The following is a 27,869-nucleotide window of genomic DNA, read 5'->3' as shown; positions in this document are numbered from 1 at the left end:
TTCTTGTAAAACATCTTCTTGTTCTCAGGTACGTGGTGTTGGAATTCACACTATTTTTTCCTTTTCTCCTTCCCCATTTGAAACATTATAAAACATTTACTACAAAAGCAGTGAATGAACAATTTGGGAGACAGCAGTTGCCTGTGCTTGAGAAGACATTCAAATTGTGGGTGTGTATGTTAGGCTATTGTTTCATGTTTACTGAAGTAAAACTCCCATACAACATTTTCTCTGCTATATTAAATGCATTTATTTATTATTTACTTAAATTTTATTTAAGCAGGAAGTATAATGCATGTGATTCCATATAAAATATGAGTGAAATATTCCTTTGAACTACAGATTTTAATTTTATTGAAGAAAAAAGTTCTTAATGACATCATTAAGAAAAGAAAACCTTCCATTGCGAATATGAACAATGTTTTTCTCAGCTTGCCATCGTGCCTGCTGTTCATACTCATTTTCCAGTTGTTCTTTTGCTTTTTCAAATGCTTCTCCTACAAGTTTATCCCTCAGACCATCTATTTCCTTCTGTCTCTCCTCCTCCTCCTCTTTCTCTTTTAGGATGTGAAATTTTTCCACCTCAATCGCTCTCTCTACAGTGTCAAGCATCTCATTGGTGTAATGTTGCCCCCCATTTCCAGTGACTATTTTATCAATCTGTTCAAACAACTGAACGACCTGTTCTGGATTCTTTGCTTCATTACTGAACACATGGAATCTTCCACTGTAGTTTTTAATGATATTGACCAGTTTTGGGCTGTCCCGCACAAATGTGTGAATATTTTTCCCCTTAATTTCATCTCCATGTGTGAACAGTGCAATGGTGTATATGTAGTATTCCTCACCAAAATGTTTTGAATGATTCTAACTGCTTCTGCATCTTTATCTGTAAATCTGCCCAGCTGAATCACAAGAAAAAAGATATGCGGACCAGGAGCAGAGAACAAAATGCAATGCTTAATTATTTTGATCACTTCATCTGCAGTTAAGCTGGTGTCAAACAGACCTGGGGTGTCAATAACTGATACTTTTCTTCTATTAACTGTTGCATAATATTTTTCACATTGCTTGGTCACAGAGCAGGATGATATCTCTGATTTAAAAACATCTTTTCCCAGGATGTTGTTTCCTGTTGCACTTCTTCCTGCCCCTGTTATTCCAACCAAAACAATCTGTAGCTCTTCACCTGGATGATTAATACAAATTACGTTATTTATAATTTAGCCCTCATATACATATAAAGGTAATAATAAAAGTATGTGTTATAGCTATAAATATTTTACACCTGTATTTGAGAAATATAAACATGACCTAAATCACTTGAGCTGTGGTTTTGTTCCACACATGTCTGAAAGTTAAGTATGTAATTTTATACATTGTTTCACATTATATTATTGTTTTCAACAATATCTACAGTCATGCAATTTTAATGCTGCCCAATGGGGAGATGTTTCTTTTTTATATTTTTTTATGCATAGTATATTTAAGTATAATTACTTTCAAATATATAAATGTAATTATATTTTGTAAGATTTGAAACTCCAAAATGAGATGATGAATTTCTGTATAAAATAAATTAGATTTAGTAATTGTATCACTTTTTATGTAATCTAACTTGGTCAAGGTAATTCCATTAACTGTCATATCTTGTGTACTTTATAACCAAAAACAAACCACAAGATTCTTTAAACTCTCTAAAGATGCCAGAAACCCAATTTCAATTGATTTTAATTTGGTTTGGATAAACTTTATGTAGCCGAGGCATTGCACAATGGTGAACCTTGTTCCTTGCTGCCAATGCCCTTTGAACTAAAGCCTTATGATTTCTTCTGATTGATATTTTGCATTGGAGAATTCCGCAAATGAAATATACCCATGGTAGTATGGTTTCTGGCTGTTCTAAATGAATTTCTTAATACATACCTGGTTTACCACACATACTGCAGCTATGGCTACAATTATAGCAAGTACTTTCCACTTGAAAAATGTTGATCCTCTTGACATATTTGAATGTTGTTCATTTGCTTCCATGTCTACTGAGAAAGTGAGAAAAAAATCTATTGTTCTTTCTTTTAAATTGGAAAATTTGTAAAATTTCAGGAAATGGTGATACATTTTATCAAACAAAAGCGTCACTTTTAAAAGTGATTACAACACTTTCAAAAATGATTGTGGTATTTCACAAAGTTGTCTTTTTTAATTGCTCATTATTAATGCCACTATTTTCAATTATTTTTTATCTTTTATTAATTAACTCCAAATGAGCTCGGTTTGGTGGTATATTTGGTGCTCTCTCTCTCTCTCTCTCTCTCTCTCTCTATATATATATATATATATATATATATATATATATACTGGTTACATTCTTTTCCTAATGACACCATCTGTTTCTAATTAAAAAGATTTATCAAACCACACACAAAATTTAATTGAATCACTGAATATGTGCACACACTTTCTCTCACCTTTCATTGTGGGAGCAAGTAATTCCTACTTCTATGCTGTGTATCCTTTTCTCTATCCGTTTCGTTTCTATGTACTCTGTCCCTATATAAACAGTAATGAACATAAACCTGCTTGACTTGTTTTTATTCATGGGTCACATGGTTTTGACTGCCACCAAAGCAAACAAAGCTGCACTGCATGGTAATGAGCAAGATAAGTTGTAAATTCAGTTTACATTAAGACTACATATTTGGCTGCATTTTTTAATGTCTGTGTAATGGAGCAGCTGTTATCTGCATCAGCCCTGAAGATAGGAAGTCCAGTCTGCTTCCCTATAGAGGTTTGTGCATTACAATTGGACAAACCTTTACAAATTGTAAAACTGCTTGTGCATTACTGAAAATGTACTTAAAATCGATTAATTTAGAATTCTTAATGGGCTTATATGATCCAGTAGCAAGCTGGACTGGTTGCTCAATCACTCTACAGCTTCATTGTCCACTTTCATGAAGTGTTTGGACACCCAGTTGATGACATGTGGACCAGGAGCAGAGAGAGGAATAAAGAGTTTAATTTTGTTAGTGTTGGTGTCAAACAGACCTGGAAGGTTGGGGCAGTTCAGTGCACTGGTAAGTAATCCATAGGTAAGTAGTTTTGTACTGAATAACAAAACCAGACAACCATGTTTGTTTGTTGATGGCTTATGTAGAGCAGCGGTTTTCAACTCCAGTCCTGCCCTGCACATTTTGTATGTCCTTATTAGTGGAGCCCTGAAGTGGGTGTGTCAGATATAAGGAGACATACAAAACCTGCATTGCTGAGGGTACTTCATGGAGAGGTTCAAGAACCCATGATGTAGAGCAGGGGTGGGCAACCTACAGCAGAGCAATAGGGAAAACGTCTCAGGTTACGAATATAACCATGGTTCTCTGAGTAGAGAACGAGATATTTCGTCCTCTAGGGGTCGCTATGGGGGAACACCTTGTCGTGACCTGTGTCTGAAGCATACATTGAAAAAACACCAACGAGTTGGCCAGCAACAGCCTATGGTATCACTACCAGCGCGACTATAAACAGGCACCAGGAGAACACGTCATTCACTTCTTCGTCTGAAGCTTGCGTCCGAAGCAAGCCTCATTCCCTGAAGGAGGGAATGGAGACGTTACGTCAGAAAGAGACTGACGAATGGGGATCTCGCCCAGCCCAATCACCTTCGAGTGGTAACAAAATGAGCCACTGGTACACATGGTACATCGCGAGCTCTGCCCCGCTGTGCGGGTATATAAGGAGCAGCGTGAGCAACTCGCACTCAAGTCTTCGCTGAGGAGCCGAGCCCAGTGACCCGGCCATTCAGTGGAACAGCGATGTGGCAAAGGGACGTAACGTCTACATTCCCTCCTGCACGTTCTACATTACGTCAGAAAGACTGACGAATGGGGTCCCTTACAAAATGCCACATGGCTGTCTTCCAGTGACCTGTGTGAGTGATAGCACCCTTTCGTGAGGTCAGCACGAGTGAGAGCCTACAGCTGACACAGAATACACTGGGTAGCATATTCCACCTGGACGTATGCTAGCAGGCTGCCTGCTCGTAGGAGGACTTACAAAGGCAGGTACCAACCGAGAGGTACCAGCCCGCAGGGTGGAAGATTTAAACAATAGAGCTGGCAAGGTGCTTGCCAAGGGAAAGACACCTGCTACGAAGAGACTTAATGTGGAATACACATGTGGGATTGCCCAAAAAAGGGGATTCACAACACATGGAGGCACCTAGTCCCATACAGGGCTGACCGAAGGGCATGCATGCAAGTGCTGGACATCAACAGTGCTGGAGGAACCCAGGACTAGGAGGAGGCTACACTCCTAGTTGAGTGACCACTGCGAGGTCCCAAGAGGGAACTTGCTGGGGGCGAGGAAGATTGAGCCTCCTGGCCCCTCTCAGGAACCTGATGATCAGATCATGCTTCCCAAGAGACTAACCATCAATAGGGTCATGGTGAGTCGAGATGGCGGCCACGTAGACCTTCTGGAGGGGCTGTCGCGAGGAGTACAAGTTCGGGAAACCAGGTCTGGCTGGGCCAAAAAGGTGCAACCATGTGGACCTGCTCCTCATCCTCATATGGAAGCAACCTCATATGCTTCTGACTCCACAAGAGGAGATGGCGAGTGAGCTGCGACATGCGGCGGGAGCGTGTCCGCCCTAATGGTTGATGTACAGTACGGTCATAGTGTTTTCCGTACAGACCAGAACATGCTTGTCCTTCAGCAGGGCCCTGAAGTAGTGCAGAGCAAGCCGTACTCAGAGTGTGCCCTGTTGCCTTGCCCATCTCGGGACTCGGTCGTGAAGCCAGTGCTGAAGCGGTCTCATATGGAGTAACCCGAGCAGTATGTCTGCCGCTGCGGATGCCATATGCCCCAGGAGCTTCTGAAACAGTTTCAGTGGAACCACTCTCTTGCCCTCGAATTCATGACGGCTGGAGGGACCGACTCTATCGCACCCTTTGCAGCAGTGTCGCGGCCTCCACGCACATGACAGGAGCAACTTTTCATGCATGAAGTGATTTGGAAATTATTTAAATCATCTGTTTTTTTTTTAACAGTACTACTTCATCTGAAGCTAAAAACAATGCTAAAGCAATCCAACATCATTTTATTTGAAAATTTGACTTCTAATGGGGTCAGTTAATCATGTGCCAGCAACTTTTATTTATTATTTTACCTGGCTTTGCTGGTTAAGCTATATACATTTTTTATGAGCACACAGTTAATTATCTTCTTCACTCCAACACTGCTTCAATGCAATTTTAACACTCTGTAGTGTGGAAACACATGAGCACTAAGCAGTGTGGGGACTTTGCTGTGAATTATTACATAAAACTTACCTGTTTCATTCACATATGACTGACGCATATGAGTCATATTATGTTTATTGATTTAATTTATGTTAAAACTATGTAATCTAAATGGATGGAAATTATTATACTGTATCAAATGCTGCACTCAGGTCTAACAAAACCAAATGGTAGAGGCACCAGAGTCAGCTGAGTCCAGGAGGTTGTTCATAACGTGAACCAAAGCAGTCTCAGTACTGTGCCTTGACCTAAACCCAGATTGGAAAGGCTCTAAAAGGTTGTTCAATGACAAATGAGAACGCAATTGTTGCATAACAACATGTTTCAGGACTTTAACCAGAAAAGCAAGATTTGAAATGGGCCTATAATTTGTTAGAGGCAAGGCAAGGCAAGTTAATTTATATAGCACATATCGTACACAATGGTAATTCAAAGTGCTTTACATAAAAGAAAGTAAAATAATAATGAAGAAAAATAATAACAAGAATAAAACAAGCAATTTTAACACTTTTAAAATTATTTAAAAAATTACTTATTTAAAATGAATTTAAAACAGTTACAATCAACTTTTTTATTCAAGACACAGAGGTCCATAGAGACAACACAGTACAGATATATACATAAATACAAGACAATACAAAACATTTAAGTATGATGCAGGTGAGGCATCATTAAAACATATACAGGCTTCGGGTCCAATGTTTCCAAAAGCAAGATGTGTACCTTGTGTCACTCTTAGAAACATCAACTATGGACACAATGATCATATTCTTAGACCCCGTCAGTCTGCACATGAATCTATACATAAAATTTCTTAAAACAGCATTAAAAGTGGGCACATTGTTAGACACAAACATTTCACTGGCACTACTCCACCTAGGAATTTTAAGCACAATTCTCAGTGCATCATTATAAGCCACTTGAAGTTTTTTCATTTTCGACTCACTAAAATTACACCACAGGTGGGCAGTATACAGTGGAGTGCAATAGGTTTTGAAGAGTGAGATTTTAACATCAGGAGTGCACATGTGGAATTTGCGTGCCAGCATGTTTGCCTGCCCATACAGTTTTCCACAGTGACGCTGCACATCATCATCATCACAGAGGTCATCTCTTATCACATGTCCCAGATATTTAACTTTCTTTACAACCTCTAGTGGTTCACCTGCCAATGAGTAAGAAGGATAGACACACTTCTTATCGTCCTTTGTTCTAGCGATCAGCACCACACTCTTCATTGAGTTAAATTTTATATCAAACATTAGTCCATATTGAGAGCATATTCTAAGAAGTTGCTGCAGGCCAGCACTGGAGGGAGACAGTACCACCAAATCATCAGCATAAAGCATATGATTAATGAGACTATCCCCCACCAAGCAGCCAGTTCTACAACCCTTTAGCTCCCTAGATAAATTATCCATGTACAGATTGAATAGCAGCGGAGACAGAATTCCGCCCTGCCGCACTCCATTGGAGACATAGAAGGGTGTTGACAAACTCATCCCCCACCTGACTTGCATAGTTTGGTGAGAGTACCAGAACTGCAATATCCTGATTAGGTAAGAGGGGACACCACGCTCATGTAGTTTACCAAACAGTTTCCCATGGTTGATACGATCAAAAGCCTTAGACGCATCCAGGAAACACATGAAGACTGTGCTATTGCGTGATCTGTACCTATGGACAATTTCTTTAAGTGCATAAATACACAGATCAGTTCCATGCTTGTTCTTAAAACCAAACTGATTATCCGTTGACGCTATGTATTCTGCAATCCTATACATAAGGATCCCTTCTAGTACCTTGGATAGTATACTTGCGAGTGCAATAGGTCTATAGTTATCTATACTAGTTAATTTACCAGTCTTATTTTTAACTACAGGTACTAGCAAGACAGATAACATGGATCCAGGAAGTATGCCATGCTTCATTAACCCAGAAAAGCAAAGAGCAAGTAAAACTGAAATACTTTGACTAGCGTATTTCAGATGTTCTGCTGTTATTCTATCCCGCCCACAGGCTTTGTTCATTTTAAGTTTGTCAATAGCATAACATACTTCCTCCGGTCCAATGACTACACAATCACTATGAGGTATCTCTCCTATGTTAAACACATCACTCTTCACACAGTTAAAAATGTTCTCATAGTGTCTCCTCCATAGCTCTGCAATATTTTCAGGTTCAGTAATACCATCAATACTAGAAGGCAGTGGCATTTTGCTGTTGTTAACCACTTTCACCTCCTTCCAGAACTCATAAACATTATTAGATTGTAACTTTCTCGCCATAGAGTTCGCCCTCATAGTCTGCTCATTTCTTTTTATAAAACGCACAGCATATTTAAACCTAGCATTAGACCGTACCTTGTGCTCACAGACTGGGCCGTGCCTAGGTTTGCCTGCTAAGACCCATCTTCTAAATGCATTTCTTGCCTCCATATGAACATCATGGACATAATCATTCCACCCTGGTCTTACAGTATGTTGTTTCACCACTTTACTTCTTAGTGGTTCACTTCCATCAACTAACAGTTCACAATTCTATCATACATTGCACATAGGTCATTATTGTGACTTGCATTCTTACAGCTGCTATCCACACACATAATTGCATCAACAGGTAACTCAATATTTCTCAAGTGCACATCAGTCAATAACTTGTAATATTGCAGGTCATCTTCTGTAAGCCTTGTCCAGTCCAGTATCTCACCTGGTTTATGGCTGTCACTACAGACAAGCTCAGGTAGACCCTTAATATTTATGAACATAGAGACAGGAATATGGTCTGCTGTGGCCAAACCATATAGGATCTCAGCCTCCTTTATACAATCATGTGCATCAGCTGTAGATATACAATGGTCCAACCAGGATATAGTATGCCAAGCTTCACTCACATGTGTATAGCTATCAGCTGGCAGTAATTCCTTAGTGGACAAAATAACCTTGTTATCTTTGCAGAATTGTGTCAAGTGTTGACCAAAAAGTGAATTAGTATCTGATATATCAGCATTCAGATCCCCCAAGACAAATATGGATGTATATTCACTTTGCCTTATGTAAGACTCAATTAAAGCAAGCTTATTCAAGTACTCATTTTCATTTTTGTGACATTCATATGGAGTGTATACATTTAAGATTATAAAAACATTCTTATTATGCATCACCTTAATTCCTATGCACCAGTCCACATCTAACCTGATCACAGTGACTAATGGGTCAAGTTTCTTGTGCCAGAATATGGCCACACCTCCTGGGATCCTGCCACGCAGAATTCTGGTGTTTAGGTCTGTCGTGGATTCCCCTGCCCCATGGAAATCATTATGCACAGTGTTAAGTTTATCCAGATCTTGAATAGCTAAAAAAGTCTCTTGCAAACACACCACATCAGCATTCTCAAAGAGCTTGTCAATGACAGTGCGTTGGGCTCTCGCTCCAGCATCCTGTCCAAGCTGCAGACCACGAGAGTTATAAGACACAACTCTCATAGCAGTTTATCATTGTTTAACATGCATGGGACGCCCTTGGCTCAGGCGCACACAAGTGATGCTTTAATACCTGACCCTACCGCAGCCCTAGGCTTGCGATTCTCATAGAAGCGCCTTACATAGGTCCCTTCTGGCCACAGCTGTGGTGCATACATCTCTGCTACTTCCTTGCATTCAGCTGTAACTTTGAAAGAGCTGTAGCGAGTATACTCAGTGCCAATCTTCTGACAAATCACATCTCTGGAAAGTTGTTCTTTTAAATAACTAGCCAGAGTCTCTGAGTCTAGGTCAGGAGCAAGCTTTGTCACAAACACACTCACCAGCTTAGTTGTCACTGCATGTATGTTCTCCACAGCACCAGTTCCAACTATTCCATAGGTCTTCTTCTCTCTGGGAGGATTCATACTAGTCTTGTTCTGTACTGCAGCAGTAGATCGTTTTCCAGAATGTTGCTTGCGCTTGCCATGCTTTAATACACGGCTCCATGCAGGGGACATCGCCACCTCAATCCCCCCGCCAGCTGTCTCCTCAGTGACAGGCAACGCCGAGGGTGCAGACTCCCTGTGACTTGGTCCATGAAGCTGGGCCTCCTCACTGGCCATGGTTGTGGCTGCATTCCCCTTGCTGGCACTGGGTTGCTCAATCACACTCAGTCGTTTGCTAATGTCTGTAGTTATTCCACGAAGGTTCTCACATTCAGTCGCCTGCTTACTCACAGTATTTTTCATGGAGGCCATCTCTACACTTAGGCGATCAATCTTACTAACCAGGCAAGAGACATCGAGGCTATTAAAAGTCTCTGATGGTAAATCATCCAAGTGATAGGACACAAAGCGAGGAACATTCTCACCAACCTCATTCAGTAGTTTTAGACAGCTCTTAACATTGTTGACATCTTTCAGTTGCCCTTTGTGAGCTACACAATGCTGCCCAGTGCCAGGACACAGTTCAAACAGGACCTTCTTGGAGTTTTCAATCCACTCTGATCCAAAGTGATTTACAGCCATCAGGATAATGTCATCCTGAGGCACAGTCTTCAGTTTGACAGAAAGGAAGCTTAACAGTTCATCTTCCACTATAGTTTTGCCATCAATAGTGGTATCTGTCATCGGCGGCCATCTTGTTAGCCTAGGATAGTGTGCAGTAGTAGTTCTCTTACAAAATGATTTTACATAAAATAAATTAAAAATACAGTGAAAATATAGTGCAATCAGTTCGGACATTGCACAGTGCTCATTCAATAAATGCACAGCTAAACAGATGAGTTTTAAGTCTAGATTTAAATGTGACTAGTGTTTTAGCACATCTGATCTCTTCTGGAAGCTGATTCCAACTGCGGGCGGCATAGTAACTAAAGGAGGACTCCCCTTGTTTTGTGTGAACCCTTGGTATTTCTAACTGACTCGATTCCTAATGATCTGAGTGGTCTGTTAGGCTTATATTCAGTGAGCATATCTGAAATATATTTCGGTCCTAGGTCATTTAGTGACTTATATACGAGTAAAAGTACTTAAGGTCACAAGGTATATAAAGGATCTCACTTTGTAAACACAAAAAATATTTCAAGAACAGCTTATACAGAACACATAAATGAAAGCAGTCCTTGTCCAGTCCAGAGTTTGCAATACAGAGACACATTTCTCAGAGATTTTACATACACCTTCATATACACCTTCATATACCCATACCTTCAAATGATTAAACTTTCAGATTTTCCATTCACCCAAATGTACAATGTATATGTGCTTTGTTACTATTAATGAATAACTCTTTGTAAAGTAAGTTTCAAAAATACAATCTATAAATCATGAGATTTTTCAGTACCCTCTTTCCCTAGCCACATGGTCAGTTTTCACGTAGGTCACAGGAAGAATTTGCTTAATGCTTTAATCAAAGAAACGACCACTTTTTGTCCTCCAATCGATCTCCATGAGTGAAAAGTACCATGGTGTACATGGAAGATTCCTCACCAAAAACGGCTTGAATGATTCTAACAGCCTCTGCCTCTTCATCTGTGAATCTGCCCAGCTGAATCACAACTAAGAAGACATGTGAACCAGGAGCAGAGAGAGGAATACAGCGTTTAATTCTGTTGACCACTTCCTCTTTGGTTAGGCTAGTGTCAAACAAACCTGGAGAGTCAATGACGGACACTTTTCTGCCATTCATAACTGCATGAAATTTTTCACATTGTCCAGTCACAGAAGAGGAAGAAATCTCTGATTTAAAAACCTTTTGTCCCAGGATTGTGTTGCCTGTTCCACTTTTTCCCACCCCGGTTTTTCCAACCAAAAGAATTCGGGGTGGATCGTCTGGATAATGCACTGAACATGAACAAGACTGATATAATTTATTTGTAATATAATTGCAATTACAAATATATATTTCAAAAGAACAATGAAATATACATTTATTAAACCATTGTAAAACTATTCATCCATCCTAGTGTTGTAGAGTTTATATATGAAAATATAATAAATAAATAACTTACCTATATCATCCAAAAAATCCTGTTTTTGTTGCGTGAAGATCTAGAAATTATTTATATAATGTTACAAACTTTATCACATTTTGACACTTATACTGTTAAAAAGATAATCAGTTTAGAGTGGGAAAAAAATGACAAAATACACACTTAAGCAACTGAATCCCTAATGCAATTAAAATGACAATCATAAAATATATCAGTAGTTCTGAGGAGAAAAATGCATTCCAAGACTTTGAGGTCTTTGGTGATGGTCCAGGAGAAATGCCCCGTGCAGCTATAAAGAAAGTCAATTTTTAAATCTTTTTATTAATAAGAGATGCAGTGAAGAGAAGACTGGAAATGTTTGAGGAGACATTCCACTGTGAAATTTTATTAAGCAAAAGTATTTCAAACAAAAACAAAACTTACAAATGTCCACTACCCCAGCAGAATCTACAGAAAAGGTATCACTTGAATATTTCAGTTCTTCTATTTAATGGTCATAGTTCATGGCCCATGAACAAAGCCATTTCACGTCATGAATTGTAAGCTAAATACACCTTACAGTTTTTATGATTTAATTTCTAATTTATTTTCTAAACAAGAAACTCTGTTTGTAACTGGTAGCTTTTGTTTCCTATAAAAAGTTTCGTTTAATCCTTGAGTTACCGGAAGGATTATCTGGTGTAGACTACCATTTACAGGAGACAAGACGCCACTGCATCATGATAAAGGGTCATTCCTTGTATGCGGTAACATTTGGCTTCAAAAGTGTTGGAAAAAAAGTTACATGAGTTTTATGGTTTTTTTTTTTGCATTCTAGGCAAGGCAAGGCAAGTTTATTTATATAGCACATTTCGTACACAATGGTAATTTAAAGTGCTTTACATAAAAGAAAGTAAAATAGGCTAATCATGAAGAAAAATAATCACAAAAATAAAACAAGCAATTTTAAAACTTTGAAAATGATTTTAAAAATTACTTTTTTTAAATGAATTAAAAAAAGTAAAAAAAATAGAAAATGGTTTGACATAAACTACAGTGAATACGTAAAATACACTGCAATCAGTTCGGACATCGCACAGTGCTCATTCAATAAATGCACAGCTAAACAGATGAGTTTTGAGTCTAGATTTAAAAGTGGCTAATATTTTAGCACATCTGATCTCTTCTGGAAGCTGGTTCCAACTGCGGGCGGCATAGTAACTAAAGGCGGACTCCCCTCGTTTTGTGTGAACCCTTAGTATTTTTAACTGACTCGATCTTATTCAGTGAACATATCTGCAATGTATTTCAGTCCTAGTTCATTGAGTGAAAGTACTTTAAAATCAATCCTAAATGTAACTGGAAGCCAGTATAAGGACCTGAGGACTGGTGTGATATGCTCAGATTTTCTGGTTCTAGTCAGAATCCTGGCAGCAGCGTTCTGGATGAGCTGCAGCTGTCTAATTGTCTTTTTGGGAAGGCCGGTGAGGAGCCCATTACAATAGTCCACCTTGCTGGTGATGAAGGCATGAACAAGTTTCTCCAAGTCTTGGCTGGAAACAAAACATCTAATTCTTGCGATGTTTTTTAGATGATAGTATGCTGATTTAGTTACTGCTTTGACATGACTACTGAAACTAAGGTCTGTCTCCAGAATCACACCAAGATTCCTGACTTGGTTTTTAGTTGTTTGACCCCTAGAGTCAAGGTATGCATTCACCTTGAACACTTCATCTTTCTTTCCAAATGCAATGACTTTGTTTTTTTCTTATTTAACTGAAGAAAGTTCTGGCACATCCAACTATTAATTTCACCAATACATTGGCAGAGGGAGTCGATGGGGCTGTAGTCATTTGGAAATAAGGCTAGGTAAATCTGGGTATCCTCAGCATAGCTTTGATAGGCAATTTGGTTCTTTCTCATTATTTGACTTAGTGGGAGAATATACAGGCTAAACAAGAGCGGTGCAAGATTTGAGCCTTGTGAGACACCACACGTCATGGACGTCCACTTAGACTTATGTTCTCCTAGACTCACATAATAACATCTCCCTTCTAAGTATGATCTGAACCATTTGAGTACCATCCCAGAAAGCAGACCCAGTTTTCCATTCTCTCTAGTAGTATGTTATGATTGACAGTGTCAAATGCAACTCTGAGATCTAGCAATACCAGCACTGATATTTTGCCAGAGTCATATATATATATATATATATATATATATATATATATAATTATAAGTTATTTGCTATTTACACTAAATGCAATTTATTTTATTAGAATTTCCACATTTTGAGCTAAGTTAGCCATAGCTCGAGTGATCATAGTTTAGCTAGCTAACCTTCTACAGATTAACAGAACTTTTATAACTATGTCAGATTTTGATTTGTCCTTTTTTTGATAGGACAAACATTCTCCATAATACAGCCTAACGGTAGAATTTTAAGGGTGGGACAAGCAGGATAACATTTCAAAAACTAAAGAAGAATTTAGGAGGAAGAGTTGAAACTTACCTCAGTTTGTACAGTTAAATTCCAGTGGAAAAAAATAAATTATGTCACTTCTTGAAAATGGTCTCAATGAAATTGCTGTTGGTTTTGGAAGATGAGAAAGTATGTACTAACAGGGTGGAAGATGACTTCATGGACAAGGTAATTGAAGAAAATTGATAATTTCATTTGAAGAATTTTTATAATTTCTATTATCTCTGTTTAAGTGATAAAGACGACCTAAATATACAAGTTAAGCCATATCTTATAAACATGTGACTCATTTTAGAGAAAATATTAAAATAATTCATTACACATAAAAGTCACTGTATAGCAGGAATGACCCTATTACAGTTGATTTATCATTAAAGCCTGTTTAGGAATGAAGTCAATTCTAGTTGACAGCTATAGAAATGAAAGTGCACTGAGTATTTTTCCTAACAATCTGTTTCACACAAATATAAATTAATAGAAGTTTTTTAAATATATTATTATTATTATTGTTATTATTATTATTACGGTAATATATTTTAAAAAACTTGTATTAATTTATTTTGTGTGAAACATTTATTATTATTATTGGCAAAATTGTTGTGGTATAAGTTATGTTTTTTAATATATTTAATTTAATTTTAATTAAACATTATTTTATTATTTTATTACTAAATAAATATTATATTTATTACTAAATAAACACACACACACACACACACACACACACACATTTGAAAAAGCAGGAAAAAATTAATGATAAGTCTAAAGTAAATGATGATCAAAAATAAATAATATAGGCATGGTAAAAGTTCTAAGTTTTATTGTGATTTTCATGTAATAAAAAGCAGAATTCTATTAGCATTAATAGAAATAAAAGTGAACTTCTAACATTCTAGGTATTATTTAACTAGCCTCCTATCTTTATTCAACAAAGGGGGAAAAAACGTGTATCTTTAACTAAAATGACAGCAACGCCTAAAATGCTGCAAGAGTCTCCAACTGCGCCATATTCTTCGATTTAAAGTACACCTGGAACGACGCTGGTGGTTTGAATTTGACAGAAGAGCTTTTGTAGGTCAGTGAAAACTGGCACACGTACAGCCGCAGCGCTGTGTGTCGCTGCTGAGATCGTCTTCGGCTTCATCTCCACTTAAAGGAGACGCAACAAAGAGCGACAGTAGTGGGCCCTGCTAACAGCGTGGCTTACTATAGCTTTAAGAACTTAAAATAGGGTCTGGGTCTTTAAAATTAATTTTGCACAGTTATTATAGAGATGATAAACTAAGTTTTCTATTTGTAGGCTTACATTTTTGCACTAAATTAGCAAAAAGAAGTAAGAGCGTCCTTTGAAATATGTTTGACAATCGGATCAGGGCCGTTAGCAACCCACTATTTTTCATATTTTATGCCTCCTGTTTATTTCAAGCCATGTTTAATTTCGTTGAGAATTTTTGAGGCGTCCTGAAGTAAGAGAAAACAACTTTAGCGGCGATGGAGCCGCAGCTCTCGAACAACAAAGAGGAGGTGGAGAATGAGACGGCCATGGAGAAATCCGCGGGGCAGAGTAGCACATCCACCCCGTGCAGGGCAATCAGAGGACGCGGGGACGGCTGCTTGAAGACCGAAGTGACCTGCCCACCTGAAACAAACGGAGCCGCGACGAGCGTAGCGGGTTCCGGGCGGGTTTTACGTGACAGGTCAACGCGAACGATTCCCGTGTGGAGGCAGAGCGATATCGGGGAGGACCGGGATGAAGTGACACGCGACGCTGCGGCGAATCGCCGGAGGAAAGCGAAATGCCCGCGGCGCAGGAAGAGCGCAGCATCCGCCGCGGGTTCATCGGATGCGGGGAGAGAGTGCGGCGGTGACTGCGACCCTCCGGATGAGTACGTGCGACTTTTGAATCTGTAATATACATGACATGTTTTAGGTCACAATAACAAGGCCTCGCTTCTGCAAGTCCTAATAATAACGCATGGCATTTCTGTGCCACTTTCACACATTTAGGCGTAACTTAATGCTGACAGACTGCGGTGTTTACATTTGCATTAGTGAAAGTAACGTTAGCTGTGTTTCTAAGCGAGTAGCTGGGCAAAATAAATCACTCACCCCTCAATCTTTGACACTAGAAGGAGAATCTTAAAGATGAGACATAATAAATAAACCAGCCTGTTTCTCCGTCTTATAACAGGTTTGAAGAAATCAAGGATGCGCTGGTTAATCGAGGTACTTTAAATGACATTTATTTTCTTAATGAGCATCTAGAGGAGGCTGTGTATAGTCAGCCGTTTTAATAATATTCAGTTATTTTTGTTATTTAAAAAAAACTGAGTATTCCAAAAGTGACTGTATTCATTAGATACTAGTACGTGTTCTGTTACATTTGAATTAAAAATTAAATTGAATTGTTAGTTAACAAATAGGCCTAAGGTTTATTTTTTTATTTTTTTTTTTTTTTGCCATTAAATTCTTAGAAGCTCTGTGACTCCGGTATCATAAGTATTCAGTTTAGACTAATTTTTATTACAGTTTTGCTAGTAACTTTTTATCAGGTTGTAGTACTTTATTTATTTGTAACTAGTGACTTTCCTCCAATATATACCATCTATTTTAGTTTTAAAAGTAGTAATTTATTCAATATACTACTACTTGTATTATGACACTAGTCTGTATCCTAGTTGTTACTGTTAACATTTGCTATCTCACTGGTTACAATAACTTTATTTGTCATTTAAGCACTGACTATTCGGAATAGCTGCTTTATAGTTAAAATTAAACATGTTACTACTAGTTATAATTGGGACTTAAACTACTAGTGTGTAATAAAAAGCAATAGTGAGTAAGTACTAGTGTCTATTCAGTTTATTACTTGGAAAAACTGGAATCAATATCAGCAACCATTGGAATACAAACTAGTAGGTAGTGAATAGTTATCTGAATATCTGTTAACAACAAAAAGGTTATATACTAAGTTACCATTAGTAGAACTAACAAAGGAAAATACTTCTAAAGCATTTGTCAATCTCAGTTAATATAAATTTCAGCATTTACTTATACTGTACATTATTATAGTCAAAAGTTGTATATGTAAATGTAATTTAATGGACCTGGGCTAATATGAATTAATGATGAATAATTGTATTTTTATTAATGTTAACGGAGTAATATATACTGTAACAAATGTATGGCTCATTTTAGGTGTTGTGTTAAAGAACCTTATTGCAAAGTACTGAATATTTAAGTCACATATTGCCAAAGAATTCACTGGCAAAAATTGCAATATGTAACCAGTAAGAGCTAGTTAACTAATTGGCTTATTGCAATATTGACTATTAGCAAAGAAATACATACTAGTACTGTATGCAATGAATATGTACAAGTCATAGATTCACTCTCTATTGGAATAAGTACTAGTATCTAACATACTAGTAATAAAAAATACAGAAAAATAGATTATAGTGATTTTTAAGGAAGAGATGTTAAAACAGTTTGCCTTAGGATGTGATCTGATTCTGCTTCATGTGACTGTGTTCTCTTCCAGCGGCCCGCGGCAGACGGGTGCAGGTGCGCTCAGGGGCCCGCACCTGCCGGGGCTCGCCTAGGACTGTGTTTAAAATTGAGCCAGAAATGGACATTGACTATGGTATGCTGCTGAGCTTTTAAATGTAGTAGACTGAACAGGTCCACTGCAAAAGCTTGATCAAATACACGCTACAAAACATACCTATAAATAACTATAACGGTTGCACATTTTGCTTGCAGTGGAGGCCAATAAAGCGATCGAAAAGACAGGAGCAAGGTGACTGCACATGTACCATGAGAACACATGGACACTTTCTAATGAAAGACCCCATGAAATCAAAGCTGGATTTGTGTGGCTTTATATGCATTTGAAATGCATGGCGTTACTATTCCATGAAAAAAAATGGACCAAAACTATCTTGCATTGCCAAATGTATTCAAATTTCTGTCCTCTGTCTAGCAAAAGCCAGTAGTGCATCATAATTTACACTGTGACGTAAACAAGGCTATTGGCTGTTGGTTAAAAAGAAATAAGACCAGTTTCAACACCGGAAAGAAAACCGTGTTCGTCAAGCCATTTCGTGGGGTCTTTGAAGACACTGATGGCTTCTAGTGTTTTGGAGTTGGTCTAACAAGCCCTATGATTGTTACTCCCATATTTTAGTGTGGAGAAAAAGGAAGAGGAGAGCATGGATGATGAGGACGTTGTAGAAGAGGAAGAGAATCAATTTTTGGATGATCCAAAAGATGAAAACTACCTGCCCCATTCACATAGGTAATGTTGTACCTTGTGCATATATACTGATTGTAGTCATAATATGGCTTTAGAGGCTTAAACATTGTTATAACCTCTTGGAAAAAGTTATCATTTCATTTTATAAATGGCTGACATCTGATGTTGGGTTATAGGATGATTACAGTTATCAGTCAATGATAAAATGAAAGTTATGGATTATTCACGCTTGTCAGGATTTCCAGTGTCGCAGAAAACCTGTAAATATCAGGGAATTATAAAACGGTGACGTCCAGGCCAAGAAAAGTAATTGAAATATCAAAAAAGGTCATAATATAGACAATTTCTATTGAATATATAGTTTTTTTCTAGTCATGGCCATCGAGAACACATTTCTGCTTGTGAGAAAGTAGTAAATTCTTGCACCCTGATTTGCAGGGTGCACCAGATATGATTTCACTTATCCATCAGATTATGTGTGCTGATTATGGCTTGTTTCTGATGTTTCTTTTCCTCAACAGTGAGGAAGAGGACGCCGTCAGCAGTGATGAAGACGTCCCTTTTAGAGACGACCTGAATGACCAGAGCTATGATCCCAAGTATGAGAAGAGTGTGTATTTGTGTGCTCTGAAGTCCTCGTCTCCTACACCATCTACATTTCTGTTGTATTTCTGTGCAGGGACTTTCCTAAGGCAAGGCGCAGACCCCCTACTAGACTGAAGGAGAAGAAAGACAGGGCTGCATTGCCAGAGACCACAACCGAGCAAGAGACAGAGATCAAAACCGAGGGAGGGGAGAGCACAGATGTGCAGACCGCCGCTGAAGTCGAGGAAGGTGCCGAGCCACCCAGGAAGTGAGTCAGTGATGTTGTTCTGTATGTTTGTGATGGAAACGCAACTTGACACTCCTGCAACAAAATGTGACTCATTATGTTTACAGTCTCACTTAAACGCTCACTTAGTGAATGATAAACAAATATTAACCATCTTGTTGTTTGTCTTAGAAGAGGGCGAAGAAGGAAAGATGATAAAAGTCCTCGTCTTCCTAAGAGAAGGTAAAAAAGCATCTCACATCGAACGCTGAAAACAGTCCTAAAACATGAGCGGAGCTGTATGTCAGTTCCTGTAATAATTTGCAGCATGCCATACTTTGCAACCTGAAGTTTCCTTTACAAATGCATAAATGAATAAATAAATACTAATTAATTCCGTATATTAACTGGAGATCATTTGTTTTTGTTTTGTAGGAAAAAGCCGCCTGTGCAGTATGTGCGTTGTGAAATGGAAGGATGTGGTACAGTGCTGGCCCATCCGCGATACTTACAGGTACAAACGCAAACTAGTGTTTCCCTCACTGACTGACACCGACACAAAAATTAGACTTGAAACCTTTCTGTTGGGTTTTTGTCCTGCAGCATCACATCAAATACCAACACCTGATGAAGAAGAAGTACGTCTGCCCTCATCCCTCATGCGGACGACTCTTCCGGCTGCAGAAACAGCTGCTGCGGCATGCCAAACATCACACCGGTAAGATAAACCGATCCAGTTTAAAGACTGAAATAGTTATCATGGAGTGTCTTTGGTCGGGTGGCTTTTTATAAGTACAGTCTGTTGCAGATCAGAGAGACTACATCTGTGAGTTCTGTGCTCGAGCCTTCAAGAGCTCTCACAACCTGGCTGTGCATCGAATGATACACACCGGAGAGAAACCACTGCAGTAAGTCGAATCTCTGCTGCTTACAAACTAGGGTTAGGTACAGAAACCAGGTGACAATATGGACCTATGGAACCAGTATGAACGGAACAGAATCAGAACGCAGATTTCAGTGCTTCTTAAATGCCTAAGCAATCAGTTGAAATATTTGTCCTGGTTCTCCGAAATGTATGCAAGAAGCACGGGCATCGCTAGGCTTTTTTAGCGGGGTTATAGCATTTAGCTCCATAAACTGTACACAAATTCGCAATCACCTAAAAGTCAGTCCTCTTAAATTTCATATGAAACCAGCGTTAGACAGGTCTCCTCCCCGTCTTTCAGCGCGCTCTTCAATCTGCAGACTGCGCCGGAGCAGCACAAACGGACTCAAACAGAAACAGAGGACACAGTGTGTTTATCGATAGATTGTTAGAATATCTGTATCTGTGCAGTTCTTTGTCATAAATACAGAAGGTCATGAGGGAGCAATCGGTTTACCACCTACTGTAAAGTTTTCGGAGCGTTCACCGCTCATCACACCACAACTGTTTCCTCCAGCGAAAATCTAGTCCTTAACACATATGAACACTTACTTTAATTATACTTAATTTAATTATACTTACTTTATACATACGCTACTTTGCAAAAGTCTTAGGCACGTTAGTATTTTAGCACATTCATTTTGCCATTAATTTGAATAATAATCTAATGAGATTTTTTAATGCACAAGCAGTCTGACAACAGCCGGTTCTCCACACAGTGATCTGATCTCACCATCATCGAATCTGTCTGTTATTACACGAAGCGACAGATGAAACAGAGAAAAACTAAATCCAGAAGAACTGTGGTCGTATCTCCAAGACGCTTCAAGAAACCCTTCTGCAAAGCTACCTGAATAAAACGTGCACTAATGTGCCTAAGACTTTTGCACAGTACTGTACTTTACAAACTACATTGTTGCTAATTTATAAGGAATGAGCATACAGTAATTCACAGAACGGATTAAAGACAGTGACAGACAGCACTCATTTTAACTGTCTGATTGACAGAGATAGCGTAGAAACATTGTGTGTGGTTTTGTATTAAAAAATGGCCCAGATATTGAAATACATTTATTAGCCTTAGGGTAAGGGATGCTTGGGAAATGAGAGCATCCAAGCAGCGTGTGAAACCATGGATTTATTTTAAATAATTTTAATGTTCTTTAATGTTATCCATAGTTTTTGGTGGCTTTTTTTTTTAAAGTATCGGTTCAGGCACTGTTTAGGCACTGGTACCATTTTAAAAGTATTGATATGGTGCCGTTAGCGTAAAAACCCAATTGATACCCAACCCTATTAAAAACTATTCCACACTACTACTTTTCCAACTGAAAGGACTAAGTACAGCCTCTTTATGTTTGTAAAAAAAAAAAGAAAAACCCAAAATCAGGTTTTGTATATCCTGAAGGGTTTAATTTTGTGAACAGCTGACTGTTCATTATTCTGCTTATTACAGGACTACTTTAAATAAAAGGGATGTTAAACATTTATTTGGGTTAAGATGTATAATTTAAAAGCTTGATGGTTTAACTTTTAAAAATAAGTATAAAAATAAAATAAATGGTGTGTAAAGATATTAACGACAAAAGATGGCAAAAGACTTTATTATTTTAAGCTGGAAAACTAGCTGTTGAAACAATAATTGAACCATCAGGAACCCTTTAGTCTCCAGAGCCACCATTTTCCAGAACTACAAACTACCTTCAGTCTCCAAAAGTACAAGCTGTGAGGTTTTATGCACACCCAATTATACCGTTTCTTACTTCCAGCCCTCATTAACAATTATATATCACTTATAAATGATTACAAACAAGATTCATAGTTGTTAATAAGATTTATGTGGTTTGGAATTGGTCAAATGTGGTGTGAACATGGAGGAGCAAAACATGACAGACAGTTCAGACGGCCAGATACAGCGTGTTCTGATGTAGTGAAGGAAGGACGTTGAAGGTCTGACATGGAAGATAGTGAGATGACTGTTAATTGTCGTGCTCCTACATGCCCTGAAGTTAAATATATCCAGTCATAAATATATTGTATGTAATCGCATTAACTTTTGATAGCTTTGTAGAAATGTCTGTACCAGGGAGAATGTCTTTGAGTTGTTCATTTTCATTATTTTAAGAGTAAAAAAAAAATGACACACTTCACATTTGACATTGTATAATTGTCAAAAAACAAAAAAATCTTACAGATCAATATAAAAAATTAAATCCTGTAAATTTCAAGCTTTCCATTTCTTCCTAGGTGTGAAATCTGTGGTTTCACTTGCCGTCAGAAGGCCTCTCTTAATTGGCACATGAAGAAGCACGACGCTGATGCCACGTACCAGTTCTCCTGCAGCATCTGCGGCAAGAAGTTCGAAAAGAAGGACAGTGTAGTGGCTCACAAAGCCAAGAGCCACCCTGAGGTGCTCATTGCTGAGGCCCTGGCAGCCAATGCTGGACAACTCATCACCACTCCTGCTGGAGTCACCACGCTGCTGGAGACCTCCACGGGCTCCATGCAAACAGAGCAGGTGGTCTCGGAGGCCCAGGGGAGCTCTGCAATACCAGTGGGTCAGGTGGCCCCAGTGACACACATGGGTTCAGTGATGGTTGTGGATCAGGATCACCCACTACACACCATGCAGGTACCAGTTACCCTGGCCTTGCCGTCGACAGAAGAGGAGAACAGAGCTCCCTCGCAGCAGACCTCCACTCACTCCCTGCAGATGCCGCTACAGTTCGTCTCGACTCCCGTCTCACAGCAACACCAAATGCATCAGATACCCATTCAGCCCTCCACTACCAGCATCACCCAGCAGGCCGCTTTGGTCCAGCAGCTGCCTATTCAGTCCTACAGCTCTCAATCCCAGATTGTCCACATGGCCTTCAGAGGTCTTCCTCAGCAGCAGCCGCCACTGCTTTCTGTTGCACAGCAGCTGCCTCTTCAAACCACCCAGTCACATCAAAACCAGACCCTCCCTAGACCCCCAAGCCACAACCCGGCTCCCAATACTCCCCTCCTCTCCCAAACCCTTCCAGAGGTGCCCGCTGACTCCCGGAGCATTTTGGGATTCGGGAGCAATCCTCCCCCTTTGTCTACATCAACCCAGTCTTCCGCTACTCCTTTAGAGACGAGACAGGTAGTCTGGGAGGGAGACGGGACTAATGAGAATGGAAATGGGGGTGGGGTTTGGGAGGTGGGTGGAGGGGGGGAGGAGCAAAACATGACAGACAGTTCAGACGGCCAGATACAGCGTGTTCTGATGTAGTGAAGGAAGGATGTGGAAGGTCTGACATGGAAGATAGTGAGATGACTGTTATTTTTCGCACTCCTACAACCCCCTGAAGTTAAATATATAGAGTCATAAATATATTGTATGTAATCGCATTAACTTTTGGTAGCTTTGTAGAAATGTGTGAACCAGGGAGACTGTGTTTGAGTTATTGTCATTGTTTATTTTGTATATAAACAGTTATAGTCCCCTTCGACAACAACATCTGTTTTGTGTGTGTGTGCGTGCGTGTGTGAGTGAGTGTGTTGTTTTGTGGCTGTATAGGCTTCTACAGAACTTAATTCACTTCGGTCTGTGTGAGTAAAGCCATTATGTGTAAGCAAACTTGTGCCATCATGTGGCTTGAATTGGTACTGTAGAAATTAGGGATACATCCATATTACACATTAGCAGAAAATTATTTTGATGTTATGGTCAATATTATAATTCTATCTTATTTTGTCTAAATAATTGTAAAATATAACACATTAAAAACAAAATGCTTTTTTTTTTGAAAAAGTGAATTTAGGCATCCTATAAATTTTTTTTTTTTTGCAATTTGTCAAATGACAATAATAATGGTTATTAAATTAGTCATGTTTTTAAAAATGAACTTTTAACTGAGCATTTAATGATGGCAAAAATAATATAAATACAAAAAAATCAGAAACTTAAATATTATAATTGCTGATATTCACCACTGTTCTAATGTTTGGTGTATTATCAGTTTTGAAAGTTTTTTTTTTCTAAATTGCAGTAAACACTAATATTGTGAAATATTGGTACAATTAAAAAAATCTATTTTAATACATTTTCAAATTTATTAATTCCTGAGATGGCAAAGCTGTATTTTCAGCAGCCAATACTCTTCTGTGTAACATGTGCTCACAAAACATTTATTATTATAAATATTGAAAACAGATGTGCTGTGTAAACCATGATACTTTTTTGTTTCACGATTTATAAAATAACAGCCTTAACTTGAAATAATTTTTTGTTACATTATTTATAAATGTATTTTCTGTCACTGCATGCATTTAATGCATCTTTGCTGAATAAATGCACTAATTTCTTTCAAACAAATCTGCCTCCGAACCTTTGAACATTATTGTATATCCCATTTAAATTTATAGGCTAACAATTTTATGAAAAAAAAAAACTATAATATCTCCAGTAACAGATACAACACCCATATATTGTGAATATATAAAAGATAAAAAGGGACACTAAGGTTTGAAAAAATATATTGACCATATACATTTTTAGAGTCATCAAGTACACAATTTGTATACACACATTTATTGTTTCAAAACCTTTGAGTAATGTAAGATAAAAAAGGGTGGGTTTAGGAAGCCAGATAAAACCCAAATAAAATAATGACATCTTTGCCTTACATTTGTTTGAAATATTTTCACAAATCTCTCTCTGCTTCTACTGACCACTCCACCTTTGTCTATAAAATCATTTCCTCTGTAGAAAGTCTGAAACACATTTTACAGACCAATTATAATCTCATCAGTAGCATATTAACTCAATTTATATAACACAGCATTGTGGGTGTTTTGCCCAAATTATGTCATAAAGACACTAAGTTTAGAATTTCTGAATGTTACAACATCTTAGGGGTGTGAGAGTCTGGCATACTGTTTGAGTGCACGTTTTGGTGGAATGAGAGAGTCATTCACGCCCACTCTTCTCTTCTTTCGCTGTTCGCTGTCTTTCTCTCCGTCTTCCTCACAAGAAGCCGGTGAGATATGATTGTGTGAAATTGCAACGTTGTCTTTTGTTCCACTGTCAGAGGTGACCACGAGGTTACTCTGCAGATCGCTGTCATGTGCGAACTTGCAGCAGCTTCCAAAGCGGCAACGGCCATTCTTCCTGTAGGCCACACAAATGCGCTTACCGCCAATCTGGGTGGGGCGAGCTTGTAAAGTAAGAGGTACATGTTTCTGTAGGACATTCAGTCTCTCCTCAGCCAGTTCTTTGAAGGGGTTAGCAAACACACTGCTGCCTGTAAGCGCTCCAACCGAGCTGGATCCTCCCAGAGGTGGAGGTGGAAGCTTGTGTGTGTGAGGACGGACAGATGGGCTTGGCAAGGGCTCAGAAAAAAAGCGATCAGCAGCGGGCGGCTCCTCTTGATCCTCATTCTCTGGACCAGATTCAGACTCACTGGAAAGCGATTCCGACTCCAACAGGAAATTATGGCTTTTTGTCTTCTCTACAGTACATTCTGTCTTTTTGAAGGACCTAAGCAGAAATAATTAAAGATGTTTATCTATAAAGTGATACATGATGATTCTCAGCTCATTAAAGGAAAAACGGACCTTTTCTATTATGTTGTAATTTATTCATGAAAATATAAATGGTGACCACCGCTGTCAAAGTTCTCCGTTTATTCTAACATAGTAGAAAAAAAAACACGCTCATCACACTTTATTATACTTTTAAAAAGAGTACTTATTGAAATAATATACTTAAGTGTGAACTGAATGTAATGCTTTCATGTGCTTAACTGCATGTTAACTGCATTGAAATTAAATTGTATTATAGTTTAAATTTATATTAAATTCAATTAGTTTAACTTAAGAGTGCTTTTGGCCCACTTCAGTAGGACTTATGTCTTAATGTGTAATTTCAAAATTACTTTTTATTGTCTTGGAAATATGATTAAGTGTACTGAAAAATTTCAAATAAATACACCAACTCAAATACACATGACATTTCCATTGAAATTTGTATGTTAGATATTTTTAAATATAGTACATTTGTAATTATTTAGTTAATGTATTGATTTTATGTATAAATTTCAATGTAGTAATGTATTGACTTTAAATGTCATATCAAATACACATTATAGTTCGAATTAGAATCAAGCGTTTACATTTGCTTTAGTATGTTAGTCAACACATCAAAATAACAACCTTAAAAAAAATCTTTAAAGCACAACAAATGATAATTGAAATAAATTGATTTAAAATTAGGGATGTAACAATGCAACCCGAGCCGGTTGAAAATCGATTAAAAAAATGTGTGACGATTCAAGTCGGTTGAGATGTTACACGAATCGCAATAAAGTCTGTGGTGGAGGTTTATATGAATGTATCTGTGAGGGGAAGAAAACTTTATATGATATTTTCTGTTCATCTTGTCTCTGTATAATGTAGTATTCATAAGCAGCACTGCTTTGTTTCCAGCGGTAACCAAGGAAACACTCTATTGCTGCTGTTCCATAAGCACCACCTGCTGTCAAAGAGTTGATCTGCGTCTCACTCAGCCCGTCTGCCATTTTTGTTTTGTTCAGATTGTTTTATTATGTAGAACAGGTTCACAAAGCTGAAGTATTTTTATTTTTATTTTATCTAATTTAAATCTGAATTTGCTCATGCTGCATGTTTGCAAACTCATTGTTTGGATTGTTATTAAAATATAGTGGCTTTAAATTTTATTCTATATTTACTTGTATTATTTATTCATTTGGGATTTCTTTTTAAAATTCCAGTTTCACAAAGAGACATGGTACATCGTTTTGCCTGAGAAATAATAAAAAGGGCACCTTTTCATTTATAATGCCTTTTTTAAATCATGAGAAAATCAGTATCGTGAATTGCATATTGTTGAGTTGAGTGAATCGTTACATCCGTATTTAAAATGTATGTTAAATTAAAACTTTTGATTTGACATTACACTTAAGTGGCTTTTGAAATTTTACTTTTAAATGATCTGCAAGTTAAACTATACTTTTAAGATAAAACACAAAATTAGTTAGCATATTGTACGACAATTAGTTCTTCACCACATAATGTAAGTGAATGGTGAACAAATATATATATTATTTTGTTCCAATGCAGAATTAATGTTGGTTTGTAATAAGTAAATGATGACAGAATTTTTATTTTTGAATGAGCTATCCCTTTAAGATTCAAGATTACGAACTTTGGACAGCAGCTACTCTTCACACTTGGCTTTCTCAAATTAAAAACTCCTATACTGATTGAAAACGGATAATATAAATATAAAGTGGTGTTTATTATTTTTATTTAGTTATGAATTACTTACTCCTTCGGACTGTCTTCCTTCTCTTCGTCCTCTGACTCGGAGGAAAGCCCGTATCCCACAAGAGAATTCATATCGACTTCAATACAAGTTCATGAGAACTGACATTCAAATCCTTTGAAAAACTGTATGACTGGCTATCATAGACAGTAAAAGAAGATGTCTATCGAAGGATTCAATCATTTGTTTATCAGGAAGTCAGTTTTTCTTCTTGGTCCCCAAACAGATAATCGTCGAAATACAAAGTAAATGATTCTGCCACCGCGAGGCACGGAATGGTATTGCGACAACGATATCATCAGGCGTTTTAAAAATCGCTTTTGTTCATTAAAATCAAGCAATAATAAAAATAAAATTTAAAAAATAAATCAAATACTTAATCATAAATACTAAAACAATAATGAAAATTGTTGTTACTTTGGCAACTGACTGAAATAAAATCATTTTAAGTTGAAGTTCTAAAAACTACATCTGAAATAAAAACAAAATACAAACAAGATCAAACTGAAAAATGTGCATGACAAAATTACTAGAATTAATATAAAATACAATTATTTAAACATTTTAATTCGATTTTAATTACAATTAATATCAAAATAAAATCGAATTCAAAATATTGCAATAAAATAGGGTACTATATAAGTAATAGCCAACTAAAATAACACTGAGGAGAGACATATGCATCATATACAGCGGGGACTGACATGTCCTTATTTATCGAACAGCTTTGTTAACAATATGTGTTTCAGTGAATTGTGATCCAGCACTGAAATGTATTTTTAATGTTTAAAATGAGGGTTTGTTGCATTCATTATCAGTGACAGAACTAATATGGTGCATTGCTTCTC

General features: G+C 37.7%; 3 protein-coding genes across 6 annotated transcripts; 1 reads left to right on the top strand and 2 right to left on the bottom strand.

Annotated features, from left to right (window-relative positions):
* Window positions 1-351: 351 nt before the first annotated feature.
* LOC132141677 (GTPase IMAP family member 7-like) lies at window positions 352-14,862 on the bottom strand. Its single transcript, XM_059551346.1, has 3 exons — window positions 14,748-14,862; window positions 10,716-11,168; window positions 352-809 (listed from the first exon to the last, which is right to left on the bottom strand). The coding sequence occupies exons 1-3, from the start codon at window positions 14,860-14,862 to the stop codon at window positions 352-354; spliced, it is 1,026 nt and encodes a 341-aa protein (XP_059407329.1).
* LOC132142573 (E3 ubiquitin-protein ligase ZFP91-like) lies at window positions 14,861-23,181 on the top strand. 4 transcript variants are annotated; one of them, XM_059552538.1, is made up of 12 exons: window positions 14,861-15,604; window positions 15,910-15,944; window positions 17,260-17,361; window positions 17,481-17,517; window positions 17,905-18,015; window positions 18,495-18,572; window positions 18,653-18,826; window positions 18,980-19,027; window positions 19,220-19,298; window positions 19,388-19,502; window positions 19,593-19,692; window positions 21,957-23,181. In XM_059552538.1, exons 1-12 carry the CDS (start codon window positions 15,210-15,212, stop codon window positions 22,963-22,965), a joined length of 2,283 nt encoding a protein of 760 aa, XP_059408521.1. In that variant the 5' UTR covers window positions 14,861-15,209; the 3' UTR covers window positions 22,966-23,181. The 4 variants fall into 4 exon arrangements, with proteins under 4 accessions (XP_059408521.1, XP_059408519.1, XP_059408522.1 ...); XM_059552536.1 differs by having other exon boundaries at window positions 18,977-19,027; XM_059552540.1 differs by lacking the exon at window positions 15,910-15,944 and having other exon boundaries at window positions 15,464-15,604; window positions 18,977-19,027.
* A 1,070-nt stretch (window positions 23,182-24,251) lies between these two features.
* Window positions 24,252-27,246, bottom strand: LOC132142572 (uncharacterized). The gene is made up of 2 exons (XM_059552535.1): window positions 27,025-27,246; window positions 24,252-25,215 (listed from the first exon to the last, which is right to left on the bottom strand). The coding sequence occupies exons 1-2, from the start codon at window positions 27,093-27,095 to the stop codon at window positions 24,588-24,590; spliced, it is 699 nt and encodes a 232-aa protein (XP_059408518.1). The 5' UTR covers window positions 27,096-27,246; the 3' UTR covers window positions 24,252-24,587.
* Window positions 27,247-27,869: the final 623 nt, after the last annotated feature.

Source organism: Carassius carassius, chromosome 6, assembly GCF_963082965.1.
Source record: "Carassius carassius chromosome 6, fCarCar2.1, whole genome shotgun sequence".
NCBI classification, from domain to species: Eukaryota; Metazoa; Chordata; class Actinopteri; order Cypriniformes; family Cyprinidae; genus Carassius; species Carassius carassius.
This window is presented reverse-complemented; position numbering and strand designations above follow the sequence as displayed.

Coding starts and splice junctions, on each gene's coding strand:
- LOC132141677 (XM_059551346.1), bottom strand. CDS start 14,862: ATGAAGCCGAAGACGATCTCAGCAGCGACACACAGCGCTGCGGCTGTA. Junction 11,169..14,747: donor AACCACCAGCGTCGTTCCAG/GTGTACTTTAAA, acceptor GTTCTTTTGAAA/TATATATTTGTAATTGCAAT. Junction 810..10,715: donor CACCATGGTACTTTTCACTC/ATGGAGATCGAT, acceptor CACTGTTCACAC/ATGGAGATGAAATTAAGGGG.
- LOC132142573 (XM_059552536.1), top strand. CDS start 15,210: ATGGAGCCGCAGCTCTCGAACAACAAAGAGGAGGTGGAGAATGAGACG. Junction 19,503..19,592: donor GCATGCCAAACATCACACCG/GTAAGATAAACC, acceptor AGTCTGTTGCAG/ATCAGAGAGACTACATCTGT. Junction 19,693..21,956: donor ACCGGAGAGAAACCACTGCA/GTAAGTCGAATC, acceptor ATTTCTTCCTAG/GTGTGAAATCTGTGGTTTCA.
- LOC132142572 (XM_059552535.1), bottom strand. CDS start 27,095: ATGAATTCTCTTGTGGGATACGGGCTTTCCTCCGAGTCAGAGGACGAA. Junction 25,216..27,024: donor AAGGAAGACAGTCCGAAGGA/GTAAGTAATTCA, acceptor ATTTCTGCTTAG/GTCCTTCAAAAAGACAGAAT.